Raw genomic sequence first — 15,620 nt, forward strand, 5'->3', positions numbered from 1 at the left:
ACTTGTAATGGATACACTCGACCAAATAGCAATACAAAGAGCAGAACAGGCACGACTAGCTGCTGCAAGGTTAACTCAAAGCAAACACCGTGCTGCTTGCCTTTCTTTATTGTGATGTTTACCGTTACAGGCAAGAGCAGTTGAGACAAGAAGCACAGCAGAGAGCTGCAGCAACAGTGAATGATCCTCACTTGCAACGCTTGCAACAGAGACTGGCAGACCGGCGGTCTCAACGTCAGCGACTTGCTTCTGATCCAAACAGTCCTTCTCGAATGACAGCAGGACAATTACCAGGAAGCAGTGCAAAGGTATGTCAGAGATACACATAGAAACAGGTTACACACGAGCAGCCAAATGATATAGCAGGGCAGACAGAGTCGCAGTGGCCACAGCGGCCATGACCACTTTTAAAAGTTAGTGTTTAGCCAGCTATTTATTGCTGCATACTTCTGGTCATAGAAATAGATGATTAACTAGAATAACATATTGAGATGTACCTAATAGCGTTTCTGCTAATTGTGTCCAGTTTCGAAGTTATTGAAGAAATACCACTACTTTGTAGTGTTAATTAATTAATTAAGCCAACTGCTTGTAGCGTGCATTAAGTTATGCCCCTTTAATGCACATTAGGTCGCTCCACTTTTAATTTTTTTGGCAACTGGGTATAGTACCTATGACACGCACATTGATTGATTGTGAAATTAGGCTGTCAGCTAGGTACATTTCAGTAAGGAAGATAGTTAATTAAATAGATGAGAGAGAGAAGATATGGTACCTTCCAGTTTAGTTTGATGGTTGTAGTTATACTTAACGTGTTAACTAACCACTTGTGTAGGCTTAGTTAAGTTAGTTATTTCCAATTATGCACCGCTATCCTTTTTGGCTTAGCATCATCATGTACTAATGGTTACCATTACCTAACTAGTCTCGCTTACCAGACTCTTTCCAGCATGTCATACTACCAGGTGAGAAAGTATGTATGACGTGGTGGAAAGGGTCTGACTAAGTGAGACTAATACCTAACATGCAGTACCGTATAAGATGAAATATTGCCAGTGATCTATTTTGGCAGATTGGCGGATTTTTAAGCAAGCAGCAATATAAAATCCGCCATTAATTTGGGCACTGGGATATGTTGACATCATCACCCTTGTGGATCAGGTGTCATGGCGATGTGGCCGTACGTCACGAAGATGAGGCCACAAGATGGTAACCCACTGCTTGCCGTCTGTTGTGCCTACCCTGTCTAGCAGAGAGCTTACACATGAGAATGAGGCCGTGAAGCTATGATGAAGCAAGTGGAATTAAATTCTGTAATCGCCAATTTCTTCATGACGCAGCCACTTAACTGGTGGGTGAAGAATATTGTACATATGCCAATTATCCAACAAATATGTCCAACTGCCAAAATAAAATCCACTAGTATGCTTTTATCATCATTTTGAGCAAACCACAAAAATGAATTTCTGCCAATCAGTGGCGTAACTTAGTTTCCTGTCGCACAGAAACCACCCAAACTTAGAGGTAAGGGGCATAAGTATGTGAGGCACCATTTCAGCCAAACTTCTGATGTTGTCTGTGCATGCTTTATGTGCAAACGCCTTGTGGTGAGTGCGACAAAACAGCCGGATGGTTAATTAGTTACATTGGTATATATATATACACATTTAAATGTACAGTACACTGACACTGCATGCATGTTTAGTGTTCAAATCTGCATTCGTCATTAGTCATTATGCCCCAAACTAAGTGTCCTACAAAACATCAAGCACCAGGACTCGATTATCTCTCTCTCTTCTCTGCTGCAAAGGAGACAAAGAGAATCATCGCTAAAGTAAAGTTAAAGAAAGGCTACAGAATCGCCTAGCACAACGACTGCCAGTTTGGTGAAACCAGAGAGATCGACGCAAGTCGCAGATTCGGGAAACGAACAGATCCAGCAAGACATGCATGTCTCTGGATTAATTTTGCTATTGCCAATATTTTATCTTATACAGTATAGGGTGCCAACTGCAAGTTCCACTCACACAAATTTGTTTTGCTCTTTCATGGAAGATACATCAAGAGACGAACAGTGACTTACATATTGTACAAGATGATTGAATAATTCTTTATTAAATTTTAATTAATCACTGATAGTTCTGAAATTAAAACATCATAGAGGCTATACACTAGGCCTTCGTTTGCTTTCAGTGGTCTGGTCCTTACACCGTATGATAGCAACGGGGGGAAGGGGAGTTGTATATGTGACTTTGTAACAGTAAAGCGAAGGGACTCCTAGTAACTCATTATGTCACGTGACAAACTAGTTGTTACCTGATCTACATTTTGGTGGATGGTTGACTAAATTACATTTGAGTTGCTTCCTGATTTTTTCCATGTGAGACTGGCTATACAGAGGCAATGATGGGGTAGACAGCCTGGACTGTTCGTATGGTCCAGCAATGCCAAGTATAGCATAGTGTACAGTACTGTATGGCTGTCAATAAGATTGATGTATCACCCAGTCACTACTAGCTGAGATTTGGTATTTGTCCAGTGTATTTTGGTATATTTGGTGTTTTACCTAGTGGCACAGGCTCGGGTGTACATGCTAATCATTTCCTTCATACGATCATTTGCTCTGTTCTTTTACTACAGAAAACTCAAGAACAACGTCGATGGCAGGATTTGGAAAGATCACAAGAGAGAAGTGCTCGGCTATTAGCTGCTGGGAAATCTGCCAAGGCATCAGGTGTATCAGCTGAACGGTCAATAGATTTGTTGTATAACCAACCACACACTTTCTTGACAACACTGTGTGTTTCTTATAGATTCCCTAGAATTTCATCTCCTACTGCATCATAATGGCGCTCCAAGACTCGCCTAGTCATTTTGTATGGACATGTACATGCATGTACATCATTGACTGTACAGTTAAACTTTCTAGCGATGGAAGGCAGTATGTTCTTGTAATATAACATGCATAATATAGAAAGACAAGATGGACTATTCAGTATTGGTATAGTTATTATGAGGTGCAGGTCTATTGTAGTATGATGTAGTCTACTGGTCCAGTATTAGTATCGGATAACTATGTGGAGCTGCTTGGTTATCCTGATCGCAGAAAAAGAGGAAAGTAACTTGTACTGCTTCCTTTGGCTTTGATTTGGCCAATGGGCTTGTTTGCTGTCTCAGAGTATTGTCATAATGCAATCAGCGCTTTAGTGTACCCTGACTACTGCAGTGCAAGTGGTGTGTGTGTGTGTGTGTGTTTGTGTGTGTGTGCGCGCGTGTGTTGAGTGTGTGTTAGAGTAAGTGTGTATAAACACATCAAGACCAAGCCCATCTCTAATAATCCTCCTAGTCAAGCAAATCATACCACAATAAGCACTCAATTAATTATGAAAATTTGTCCCTACATTCATACACACCATCGTCTACTAAAAAGCTGTACCAAAGAAATGTCAACGGAACAGTAGCCAAATGCCACAAACTGTGTGCATCAAACAAACCCCACCAAGGTGGAAAATCATTGATTTCCAAAGCCATTGCAGCAGAAAGAAGAACCAAGAACAGACAACATTTCCAAACATATGGTCGTTCCTGATAGTTCTGGTAGCACCAGATCATCCACGTCGCCGCCATCATGACGCCCAATGAGATATTGAATGCAAGATTGTAGCCATAATCAAACGACACAAAGCTCATGTACGAAACGTGACCAGCAAACACGAGGCCATCAAATAGTCCCAAGGCAATCATCTTCCAACTTCGAAATGGTGACCGTCCTCCCCATATCCTCACCTGTTGGCAGAACATCTGCACGACTGTTAAGGATGTCGCACAGAAGTAGTCCATGTGTTCACTGAGAGGCCAGTCTCTGCAGTGAAAGACTGTCGACCAAAACCAAGCATGCACCGAGACGGCAGAGTTGACGTGCCACAACCAGTAGAGTTTGTAACGTCTAGAAACGCGCCGACGATAATCTCTCAAACACACGAGTGCAGCAAGTCCGTTAGCAGCGGAGAAGACTGCAGATGCGATCTCTTGGGCGCCCAGCACTCGGACAAACGGCCATTTGCCGTAGAACTGGACGACCGGGCGGCCATACCGGATGTTGTCTGCAGTGACTTGATGCATGCAGTCATACCGACAGTCATCGTCGCATGTCCATCTCATCAGTGAGAGTGTCCATTCGTTTGGACGTCGAGGAGCGTCGCTGTCGCACTGTGACAATGACAGGCAACTAGACAGACACTCGTTGTAGACCCACGACTTGTCGCCTAGCGAACCGCGACAGCGGTAGACAGTCGACAAGAATAAGAAGATACAAACGTTAGCGTTTAGGGAGCGTACGCGCATGCTCGAATCTCAACTCAACGTCCCGGACATTAACATTTCTAGAGTCTTATTGTGTTTTTCAGATGACTCATAGCTGTGGAAACGAGAGTGTAAACACAGCTTCAATTACAATTCAGACAAAAATTCACAGAAAAGAACTTAGAGTAAAGCTCACGTGACAATGAGTCGAAGTCCCGTATAATCAAATAATGACAGAGGTTGATTGGCTCTTCTCTACTTGCGTTCCTCCTGTCTTGCTTCAACTTGAAGAGTGGATGGAGGTGATATTTTTGGAGACGAGAGGTATGGTGTTTTTTACTCTGGTTTATGTTTTTAGGAATGCATAAAGATTTATGAGGAAGAATGCTCGAGAGGGAAAGACTCGTCGAGCCAACAGAAGTCGTTTGTACTGAAATCAAAAGAGTAAGCTAGAACTGCAGCTTCTGGACACACACGCACGCACACACACACACACACACACACACACACACACACACACACACACACACACACACACACACACACGTGTACAGGTGGTATTTATAGTTTGATACAAATCACCTGCTCTGACATCTAGAAAATTCTGTTGAGATGTATATTGTAAAGCAGACAGTTGGAGAATAGGAATTCGAAGACGGCGTTGTGTTGGGAAAATGATAGAAGCCTTTATTCACATACTGCCTGCTCCCTAGTCAACAAATCAAGCATCTGGCTTTTCTTTATTGAAGTGTGACGACTGCTGCTGGGCATATAATAATTGAGAAGTTTTACTTGTAGTTTGTCGAAGTTTTTAAATTTGTTAAATTTTTGCAAATTGCATAAATCCTTATTATTGAGCATCAAAAACGTTTCATGATTCAGTGTTCAACAGTTTTGGTTGCATTCGATTCCTTCCGCCTGAAGTACGTGACAGGAAGAGTTGAAATGACTTTAGCAGTTTCCATAGTTCCAGGATGCATTCTGTGCAATACATATGCATTTATCGTTGAAGTAGATTTTATACGATAATTTGATAATTAGTATAGAACACAATCTCTAAACCTATTCATAGGTTAATTAAATTTGTTGACATACTAAAAGCATGTGCCAGTTATCTATATGAGTTCTGCTGTCAAAGTGTGAGCTGTTTTCAATGATTGTTTGAATTTTGGCGTGTGTTGTATTGTTAGTATTGTCTATTTTTGTTTTTAGTGTTGAAAATTTAAGAGGCTTTGTTAACTTGCAAGGAAGTGTGATTACTAAAGGAGTATGCATTCCATCTCTACTTTGTTGATGCAACATAAACACTATGTTGTGCATCATAGACAGTGAGGATTGGTAAAGGATCGCGCAGTGCAAAACAGGATGTTAAACATGACTTGAGTACTAAGACGCCGTGGTACATCAGTCAGGTATAAACATGAGTATGTGAGTACATGATATAGATACATGCACACAGGCAACCAGAAACACACACTCGTGTGTGTGTGTGTGTGTGTGTGTGTGTGTGTGTGTGTGTGTGTGAGTGTGTGTGTGGGTATGGTGTGAGTGTATGTGTGTGTGAGTGTGTGTGTGTGTGAGAGAGAGAGAGAGAGAGTGAGTGTGTGTGTATGTGTGTGTGCATGTGTTCATAATGCAATTATGTCCAAAATGATACTCGGTACTATAGTGTTGGTTTAAGCTTACATTTACAGATTGGCTTGTTGATTTAGATACGTGAAATGATAAGCAATGTGAAGGCTGCTTTCAGGGCTCTTCAGGGAAGGCGAGTTCATTTAGTGGACATCAAAGATGCTGTTGAGGTAGATGTCAACTTTGTCAATCAAGTTCAATATGTCAAGGCATGAACTGCAGATACAATATATTTTAGGTTACAAAGCTGGTGCTGGGCTACGTTCATAAAGCTCAGAGTTGTTTGACGGTACCTCCTGATGATTTGAGGCAGCTATGGGAGATGAAATCAATGGTATTTATTTGTAAATTTCTGTCTATTTATTTGTCTGTTGTTATTTGTTTGTTTGTTTGTTTGTATATTAATAATTGTTTGTGTGTAAGAGCATTTACTGTTTTGACAAAAGTTGATGATACGATAGCTATGTGACTTTGATAAGGTTTGTTACAACCTGAGTAGCACAGCAGAGAAAGGTCATAATGTTTTCAGATGTGTTTGTGTGTGTGTGTGTGTGTGTGTGTGTGTGTGTGTGTGTGTGTGTGTGTGCACGTGTCTGTCTGTCTGTCTATCACATATATTTGAACTTTTATCTATTATATATTTTGCAATGCAGGGTACTACATGTATGTACTGTCCAACTACTAGTAGTGTTCATCAACTAAACTAAGCTAAAATTGAAACTCGTGTAAAACAAAATGAGGACTACACTTAAAAGCTACAGTGTACAAGCCTCCAGTACCAGCTAGTGACTGAAGTGGGAGATGAAATCAATGGTATTTTATTTGTAAATGTTTGTCTGTCTGTCCGTCCGTTTGTCTGTCTGTCTGTCTGTCTGTAAACACATGATATCTCTTGAATGGCTTAACATTTTAATGTGAAATTTCAGATTACAAATATCTTGCTACAATCTTCAACGAGTTTGACAACGGACACTCAGAGTCATGTAAACTCTGAGATTATAAATTGACATGTTCCATTTTTGTGACTTGAGTTGTGTGATTCCATTGTACATGGCTTCTAGTATAGACAATATTTTGTATTCAAATATGTCTGCTAAACACATTCATGAAAATAGTCTATCTAGTTATATTTCTTATGCCTGTGCATCTGCAAAATAGTGTAGCGAGTAAATATGATGACAAGTTTATCGTACTCGCTTGATTATTACCCCAGGGCTCAAGTAAGCCCCAGCCTTAGTCTCTCGTAGCCAGACTCTTCCCACTTACATCCTTCTGGCTAATTGGTGCTTTCTGCAGTGACTGTTTGCTAGATTTGCATCTGTAGAAATGCTGGCATCCTTCAACTTGCGCTTGCCTGTCAACCACATGTTGAAGGTTGATGACTCAGATACCATAGAAAATTATGTTTTTATATTTTAGGTAGTGGTGGTGGTTTGAACTACTAGTGTAGCAACATGCTGTTTAAGTTAATAAATCGATCACTTTTACCAATTAACAACTTTAGGTGTCAATTTTTGAGTAAGAGGCCCTTCCATACTTGATCTTTGACTCTGGCCATAACCATTGGGTTGGGTTGGGGTAATTGTTATGTGTACTCACTAGAGTGTCTGTTTCACAATTTTTGGTGGTACTGTATACATTTACACTACATGTATCAAATGCAGAGTGGAAATCTATTTTGTCTCTGTAGGTCACGTTCAAGCCTGATTTGTCAACTTCTGAACTTATTGTATTTACAATAAATGCAAGTAAACTTGTTTTATCGTACCTTACATTTGCTGCTGTATCAAGTTCTCAGGTGTGTGTTTATCGAGATTTAGTTCTTGTGCTCTAATATTGATTGTATTGCAGGCGTCTGGGAAAGGCACAGTGTACGTTGTGAGCTTACAGTGTTGCAGTCAGCTGTCATTATAACATTTGTTTTGTAGGGAGATACGGGGTCAGCACTATGAAGTGTCTCAACGTTTAAGTGTGAGCTACTTATTGTTGCATGGCAATAAATTGACTGTTGTGTTGCTGGTGTTAATCATGTACGGCACTGCAGGTTGATTGTGATATTCCTTGGATCAGTCGTTTCTTGAAGATATTGCCTATGGCTTTGGCATCATGTCAGCAGTTGCTGCAGAAAGTAACCACTCTCATATGGTTTTGCTTGTCTTACCGTAGCAGTTATGCAACAAGTTAGGCTTGTTAGACAGTTAGGCTTGCCTTACCATATATTGGTCAATGCTATATACAGTGACCGATAACTGTACTACATGTACCAAACTTTACGACGTACTTTCTAATACAAGCCTTCTACTTGTATTGTTTGGAATGGTCCATAGACTGGGCTTCTATTAGAAGGTGGGAAATTATTGGAAGTGGACTTTTTCCAAACCTTAAATATGACAATGAGCATAATGACTCAAAACACATACGGTACATTCTAGAAATCGTTATTGAGTTACTGAGCTACCACGAAAACAGCAGCATGTGCTTTTATTAGAAGGTGAACATGTATTACATAAAATGAGCCCCAGACTGCACGTATATTAGGTGGGAAATTATTAGAAGATGCATTTGTATTAGAAGAAATATGATAACTTAATTAAGTTGAGAACAAGACTTGGTGGGACATTACGTAGTGTGTGTGGCTGTCAACTGACAGTGCCAGTCACAGCTATTAAACTTGTGGTGTCAGTTATTCTCACTAAGTCTTGGTATGTCAAGTAGGAGTGCTGAATGTAGAATATATGTATTTCATCATGTTTTGTGTTTGTAGGTATCACTCGCATTAAATTGAGTTGGACTGCTGGAATAGGGAAACTTCATTAACTGGATGTAGATATGATGCCGAGAACTTGATGTATATATGGCAAGGTCAAGAACTTGATGTATATGACAAGGTCGCAACATCATGGTCTACTAAGTTGCTAATCAGAGAGCAGTAATTTATAAACTTTATTCTGTTATCTGCTGTCATAAATCACTGATAATCAAACAAAGTATACAGTAATTAGCATTTAAATTTGATTACTACCTTAAGTAAGACTTAATTGGGTCAAGCTGTCAGTGTCAATTCCAATGTCATTCTGCCCAGCAGGGTCTGATCTTGATCTTCTGTGAGGTCGTCTTATTGTGTTTCGATGTACAGCCATAGCCAAACGCACTTGCGACAACCAGGGCTTTGTGGAGAAACTACTAGCAATGTCCATGCATGCCAATACACTGTCTTCTGTGCTTTTACCACAATATTGTTCATATGCATTCTTCGTTTTCTCTAGCATATCATTACAGGGCAGATGGTGAGCAATCGATTTTGAATTTCCCTTTGCATTGGCATCATTGTCAATTGGTACAACAATTGATGATGCAGCCACATTTACAGTAGACTGTCTCGATAGAGGAGGCAATTTTGTATCCCTTGTGGGCAGTCTACTCTTCCTGTTGTCACGAGGAAGTTGCAAAAATGTAGATATATTAGGGAGAGTGTTTTCGTTTGAAGCTCTGATTATGGAACTAGAGTTATAGCTTGATATGCCAGATACTTCATAGTCAGAATCAGACAGGTCTCGGACATCTATCTCCTGGCCCAGCTCATGGCGTGATTTCTGCATGCTCTCATGCAAGCCATCAATATAGATTGCAGAGCCTACCATTGGAGGACGAAAGCAAAATCTACCATCTCCCATGCTACTATTTCCTGCTATTGCCTTCATATGACTTTTCTCCTTCCAGTGACGCATCTTTGCAAACAGAGAGTGGCTCACTAAATACAAAGTGTATTCATTAAACAACAAAATATAGCGAATTATCAAGGCAGTCATACTCTAGAATATGGATTGCCTTATATCTATTAACAAGCACGTGATATATACCTTTCCTATCAGCTCCGCTTTTTCTCCATCGCTGTTGTTTTAGGTAACTGACACAATCAACTCGATTGTGCACTTTTGCCAAATCTAATGGGGTCAACCCCCGGCCATCTTTGGCAGCTACACAGGAAGAGTTTTTTCTGACAAACAATCGAAGTATAGTCAAGTGACCATTAATAGCAGCTTCATGAACCGGTGAAGTATACAACATGTGATTGCTCGTATCAGTGCACCATCGTCTCGCAGGATGCTCTCCGACTGGCTCATCTGCATGTGCTCCCATTCTTATCATCTTTGCTGCAAGGTCTGTGTGACCCAAGTGGGAAGCAATAAATAGTGCCACCCTCTTCTGATATGCAGCCACCTCAACATCATTATGTATGAGGTTGTCAGCTGTTTGCCTAGCCTGGCCTCGACGAGCTGAATTCAGAAAGTTGTTCCAACCGTCCCAAGTTTCCATCTTCACCAATGAGCCTGCACTTACGCCATAATGGCCAAGACTGTGACATTCAAACAGCTCGTGTTGTTCATAACTCAGCCTAAAGACACTGTAGGGGACACCAGTCCGACTCATAACAAGCCGTTTCAACTGTGTGACTCGTGTATTCCTGTCAAGTGTCTCATACAGATTGACAGTCTCTCCCGAGAAAATGCAGAGAATGCGAAGAGCCGGCGATTTCTCGGTGGTTACGTAGAAATGAAGCGTCGAACCAGACGGAACTCCAACGTCGCTTAGAACCCAGTCGTCCTGTAGACAAATAGTATTGAATGACAGTGCGAGCTTCTTGTCTCCGCTTTGTTCCACATCTTGAAGCGAAAATTTGCGACGTAAAAGATCTTTCAGAATTCTGACTAGCGATCCTTCCGGAACTTCAGCTGTAGACACTTTGCCCCTGTAGAGAATAAAGAATTTCATGTCTGCGAGGCACGAGCCTGTGTTTACACGGAAGTAACCCGGCAACGCTTTTGCCGCATGCGCTTTGAATCGGCAAAAGTCAAGACCGATTTTCGGAGTATGAAAATATTGTGAGCGGTTAGGAAGTAGAGTAATTAGCTATAGCCTACTGTAATTATATATAACTGGGTAGTTATTTGCATTGGTTGTTTTGTTGGGTGTGCTACCGTCTTTGTCGCTTTCGGATAGCTAAATTAATTAATTAATTCTGCGTACGACGATTACAATCAATATTATTAGCTAATTAGACGGCTAGAATTTTTTTAGACGGAAAAGCCTAGCGGGCCCGGACGTGCGGACTACCACTATAAAATTTCAATACTAGTAAATACAGCAAATAATTGAAAACTCGAAGAGCATGCCAAACATTCGGAAGTTTGCCGAGCATAGCACGCGAGTGAGAGCAAGGGCGTGTTTCTAGCCAAATATGGTTTATCGCCGGAATAGAAGTTACATTTAATTAATAATGTACACCATGTAGTAATGGAGGAAATTATTCACCCTTACAAAACAAAGATGCAGAACAAGAAATGTTTCTTCTGTTCACAACGATGTCAGTTTGCAATTGTTCTTTGGCAGGCAAGTACTCTTGTTTCATTTACTTTCTTCTAGCTAGTATATTTGGAAGTTTTTCGAGCCTAATCTAATGTGTGTGTGTGTGTGTGTGTGTGTGTGTGTGTGTGTGTGTGTGTGTGTGCGTGTGTGTGTGTGTGTGTGTGTGTGTGTGAACTGCTGATGTCAATTTTTAATTACTTTATATCGAGTTCTAATGCTCTAATGGTTACAGACAGTTTGTGCATTATAGAAAAGTACCGGGCCAGTGGCTGCAAGTCCTGCATGTAAAGTCTCAAAGATGAACAACATATATTCAGAATAATTAATATTATCTTGCATGTGTAAGGTCTGGACACCAAGGCATAGCCTATTGAGCATGCGTAAATATCATATGACAAGTTGAGTTTATAGATGCAGTAAAATTTTAATATCAACATTTAATTGTACTTGTGACTTTGTCAACTAAAATTTGCTTTTCCTTTTTTTCTTCAGTTGGCTCAGAAAAGTACGCCGTTGTTGGCCCATTCCAGTTTTCAGTCACCACGAGTTTGTTCCAAGAGATTTGCAGCTGCCACTGCTATCTCTAGTGAGAATATGGAATGGTAGATTGGTGTGTTGTTGTTCTGATGATACAATTTTGTTTGTTTTTCTTTGTTTGTATGTTTGTGTTTTTCAATTGTCTGTCTGTTTGTCTAGATGTCTGTTTGTGTGTTTGTTTCTTCAATTATATCTTTGTATCAATTTGTACATGTCTGTCTGTCTGTCTGTTGGTTTGTTTGTCTGTCTTTCTGTTTGTCTGTCTGTTTCATTTATAGACATAGTGCGTTTGACGTCACAATCACGTGATATCCCGGAAGTCGCCATCTTAGGGGCAAGGGTATTAGCATGGCTAGAGTTGCTGTGTCTTCGGCTGCCACGATCGTAGAATTCAGGGGAGCAACATACATTTTTAGTCTATACCGGCTATACTAACCAGTCAGGGACCAGAAACGCGTCATTTGAGCAACAGACGACGGGCAGCGTGGATCTCCAGCCTAGACAGAGAGGACTTGAAGCCGTCGCAGCGTTTGCGTGTTTGCTCTGAGCACTTTCTGTCTGGTAGAGCTGTCATTTCTAGTTTGTTTTATAATAAAAGAGTAATCTATGCTACTCTGAACAATTCTAGGAAAGCCATCCTTTGTGTATGACTCAACTAACCCTGACTGGGTACTGTACCATCTGCAAGGATGGGTTATGTTGCTACGAGCACTTCCAGTAGAGAGAGATTTGTTCATCTCAAGAGAAGGTTTAATACACCTAACAGCATACAATCATATACAACATCATGTTACTCCAATTCATGTTGGGAATGACTTCTGGCTCCTCCGTCCACAGGTGAGCCTCCGTTCTACCTGTTTTTAGGCCCGCAGGTACAACTTTCTCCTTGTATCGCTTCTGCGATTCAGCGGAGAGACTTTTAGACTTCTGTTCCATAATCTCTATTCTAAGAATTAGCTTATCGCACTCGACCATCAGACTAAGAAATCACGGCAAACTCGCGAATTCACCGATAAAATTTGGTTTAAATCTTTCGCAATTAGTATACTGTCGCCGTACTATCTAACACACAGTCGAACCTCCTTGAAATGTTGTACAAGCAGCCGTCGCAAAGAGAGATACCTGCGGAGGACAGAAGCTTGCCCCCTAAAATGGCGGCAAATACGGGTACTACAGGGAACGCCTACTCCCCGCCCCCGCACGCACTATCTCTATTGAAAACACATAAACTCTACGTTACATTTCTAACACTAAATACAAGCAATCTACTGAGTTCAGCTTTAGTTTAATGCAAACTACTTTGATAGTCTCTATTGTGTATGTTCTCATCTACTTCTCCAGGGAAGACACATGTCAACTTGTGGAGGATGACTTTAGCGTTACATCGTTGTAATATTATTGAGAATTTTTTCCTCCAAAAACCTCTAAAGTCAGCTTCATTTGTATAGCCTTCAATGTCTCTTGATCTTCTGGCTAGTTTTTTGTAAATAGTTGGTAGCTTCTGATCCCCAAGTTCCAAAATGTTCAAATACCAGAGGAGTGAAATTGAGGCTTGATGTATTGCCAGCAAGTTGTTGTTTTTTGTATTTGATCATCTTCCTGTGTGTATGTCTGTATGTCAATCTGTTTATCTGTTTTCTGTTTACTGTTCCAACAAGTTGCACTAAACAACAACAGACTTTACCATGAAAATGTCAATGTTGAAACCCATTGCTGCTTTCCTACCGTAAAATCAGTATAAGTTCCATGAGATGATATAGACGAGTCCACTTCTGCACATTCCTGTGTTGTATCGTTGACATTGAAGTTTTGATCCATTGCTATCTTCCTTCCGGCTGCCTGCAGTGCTGCTGTCCGATGTCTGTAAATAAAATTCAACGAATGTCACCGTGAAAAATTTCTCCCAGGATTACGTGAAGAATTTCCAGAATTATTTGCATGGGTGTAGTGGTGTTATAGTTCACTAGGAGAACTTAGGTTTGGCAAACATCACATTCTATCAACTGCTGGCGCTCAACAAGGAGACCCACTAGGTCCAATGCTATTTTCCATGGTATTACTAGAGTTTCTGGACGACATCAGCAATGTTCCTGGCATAGATCTGCAACTATGGTACCTGGATGATGGCACATTTGTTGGTGATTCAGATTGCATCTCTTCTCTATTAGAATTGTTCTTAGCAAAAGGTCCTCGATTCGGTCTTCACATCAATCTGGCTAAATGCGAGATTTATTGGCCATCAGGGAACAATACTGAAATTCATAGGCTTACTGACGGATTGGAATTGCTCGGTTCACCACTCCATGGGTCAGATATTTTCTTTCAAAATACGGTCGCTAAGCGGATAGACAAACTCTTTGATATTCAATCACATCTCAAGGACATAGAGGCCCCCAGGTTGGATTACATCTTTTGCACAGTTGTTTGAGTGTCTGTAAGGTCCATCACCTTTTGCGGACTGTAACACCTGGTCTGACAGACAGTGAATTTCTCGTTTTGAGAGGTTTGAGACAATCTCTAGAACTAATTACTCGCTTATTTATTCCAGATTCCTTGTGGCTCCAGGCAACACTACCAGTTAACACAGGAGGTCTTGGTCTCAGAGAAGCACTAATCTCATCAGCGGCTGCTGTCATAGGAAGTTGCAATACCACCCAAAAGTTGATTCAGAGTCTCTTAAGAAAAGCAGGCAACTCGAACACTGAATTTGCTGAAGAGGTATTTTGTCATGATTTTCAAGTTCAAATCAAAAATGAAGCGTACAGTATTCTTGGAAAGAAATTGCCTGCAATGCACACTTTGGATCTCAACACAGCTTCTCAGCAGGATATTCAGAAACCGATACATTACAATGTTGTCAACTCCTTAAATGGAAAATGGGAGTTTAAGAGACAAAGCTCGTCTGAACACAATTTCGTCGAACCACGCGGAGGCTTGGTTGGGGCATATTACCCAACCCCAGTCTAGGTCTCACCATTCCTCCGGATGAATTCCTAATTGCGATTCGGACATGGCTCAGCATTCCGATATTTCCTCTTCCACCATCTGTTTTATGCTGTTGTGGTGCTACAATTGATCCGTTTGGTGACCACCTAATCAGCTGCTCTAGAGGTCCGCTACGTGTTCAACGTCACAATGCTCTCTGTGAAGTAATATTTCAAGCTTTAGTTGTTGAAAACAAGCAGACCAAAAAGAACAGAACTGCTCAGGTTATGATTCAAGCAGACCAGAAGACGTATATCATCCAGATTTCAGGGATGGTCGACCTGGATATTTTGATGTTACAATCCGTATCTCTTTACAGCTTTCCTATATATTGAAAGCAGCGATCCGTCCAGGTGCAGCAGCAGAAGCAGCAGAATTTGAAAAAGATGTCAGGCATGAAGCCAATGTTACCACAGCAGGTGGTCTATTCTATCCACTAGTTTTTTAGTCTCTGGGCTTCATATCATCTTTCGCTCTAAAGACTGTGAAAGGAATATATGTTCAAAGACATCCTTAATCGGTGGGGTACCGTTTCCTTGAGCTTTCAAGAACATATTAGAACAGTTGTTTGTAAGCTATGATGCTGCAACGCCAAGATGTTACATGTACGTACGCAATTAGAAGTATTAGGTGTTCGTTAGGATTTGCCTACTTGACTTGGGAGAAATATTGGGAGAGATGTTGGGGTATTGTAAAATAAATAAATAAACACACATATATATATATATATATATATATATATATATATATATATATATATATATATATATGTCCTATTGACATATATCGCTCGTTTG

The 15,620-nt window shown here is 40.7% G+C and overlaps 4 protein-coding genes across 5 annotated transcripts in view; 2 read left to right on the plus strand and 2 right to left on the minus strand.

The window, feature by feature from the left end:
• Positions 1 to 2,984, plus strand: part of LOC134180489 (cilia- and flagella-associated protein 99-like) — an 11,328-nt gene extending 8,344 nt beyond the window's left edge. Inside the window, exons 19-22 of the mRNA XM_062647658.1 lie at positions 1 to 69; positions 131 to 308; positions 2,641 to 2,750; positions 2,814 to 2,984. The exon at positions 1 to 69 is cut by the window's left edge and continues 11 nt beyond it. Of these exons, the coding sequence (XP_062503642.1) occupies positions 1 to 69; positions 131 to 308; positions 2,641 to 2,750; positions 2,814 to 2,847 (391 nt within the window). The 3' untranslated portion in view covers positions 2,848 to 2,984. The remainder of the gene's footprint in view (positions 70 to 130; positions 309 to 2,640; positions 2,751 to 2,813) is intronic.
• A 338-nt stretch (positions 2,985 to 3,322) lies between these two features.
• LOC134180498 (post-GPI attachment to proteins factor 3-like) lies at positions 3,323 to 4,366 on the minus strand. The gene has a single exon (XM_062647669.1). The coding sequence runs from the start codon at positions 4,342 to 4,344 to the stop codon at positions 3,382 to 3,384; it is 963 nt and encodes a 320-aa protein (XP_062503653.1). The 5' UTR covers positions 4,345 to 4,366; the 3' UTR covers positions 3,323 to 3,381.
• A 120-nt stretch (positions 4,367 to 4,486) lies between these two features.
• LOC134180506 (uncharacterized) lies at positions 4,487 to 8,961 on the plus strand. 2 transcript variants are annotated; one of them, XM_062647680.1, is made up of 11 exons: positions 4,487 to 4,604; positions 4,661 to 4,746; positions 5,515 to 5,569; positions 5,628 to 5,714; positions 6,015 to 6,104; positions 6,173 to 6,268; positions 7,625 to 7,732; positions 7,786 to 7,805; positions 7,863 to 7,905; positions 7,979 to 8,062; positions 8,699 to 8,958. In XM_062647680.1, exons 1-11 carry the CDS (start codon positions 4,533 to 4,535, stop codon positions 8,717 to 8,719), a joined length of 762 nt encoding a protein of 253 aa, XP_062503664.1. In that variant the 5' UTR covers positions 4,487 to 4,532; the 3' UTR covers positions 8,720 to 8,958. The 2 variants fall into 2 exon arrangements, with proteins under 2 accessions (XP_062503664.1, XP_062503672.1); XM_062647688.1 differs by lacking the exon at positions 7,979 to 8,062 and having other exon boundaries at positions 8,699 to 8,961.
• Positions 8,958 to 10,707, minus strand: LOC134198402 (protein ANKUB1-like). Its single transcript, XM_062667791.1, has 2 exons — positions 9,795 to 10,707; positions 8,958 to 9,685 (listed from the first exon to the last, which is right to left on the minus strand). The coding sequence occupies exons 1-2, from the start codon at positions 10,705 to 10,707 to the stop codon at positions 8,958 to 8,960; spliced, it is 1,641 nt and encodes a 546-aa protein (XP_062523775.1).
• Positions 10,708 to 15,620: the final 4,913 nt, after the last annotated feature.

This window comes from Corticium candelabrum, chromosome 1 (genome assembly GCF_963422355.1).
Source record: "Corticium candelabrum chromosome 1, ooCorCand1.1, whole genome shotgun sequence".
Lineage (NCBI taxonomy): Eukaryota > Metazoa > Porifera > Homoscleromorpha > Homosclerophorida > Plakinidae > Corticium > Corticium candelabrum.

Bases quoted from the DNA above. Each gene is read 5' to 3' on its own strand.
- LOC134180498 (XM_062647669.1), bottom strand. From the start codon at position 4,344: ATGCGCGTACGCTCCCTAAACGCTAACGTTTGTATCTTCTTATTCTTG.
- LOC134180506 (XM_062647680.1), top strand. From the start codon at position 4,533: ATGACAGAGGTTGATTGGCTCTTCTCTACTTGCGTTCCTCCTGTCTTG. The intron at 4,747-5,514 runs GTAAGCTAGAAC...TTTTGTTTTTAG, and splicing joins TTTGTACTGAAATCAAAAGA to TGTTGAAAATTTAAGAGGCT. The intron at 6,269-7,624 runs GTATTTATTTGT...TTGTCTCTGTAG, and splicing joins TATGGGAGATGAAATCAATG to GTCACGTTCAAGCCTGATTT.
- LOC134198402 (XM_062667791.1), bottom strand. From the start codon at position 10,707: ATGAAATTCTTTATTCTCTACAGGGGCAAAGTGTCTACAGCTGAAGTT. The intron at 9,686-9,794 runs GTATATATCACG...CTTTGTATTTAG, and splicing joins AAGCGGAGCTGATAGGAAAG to TGAGCCACTCTCTGTTTGCA.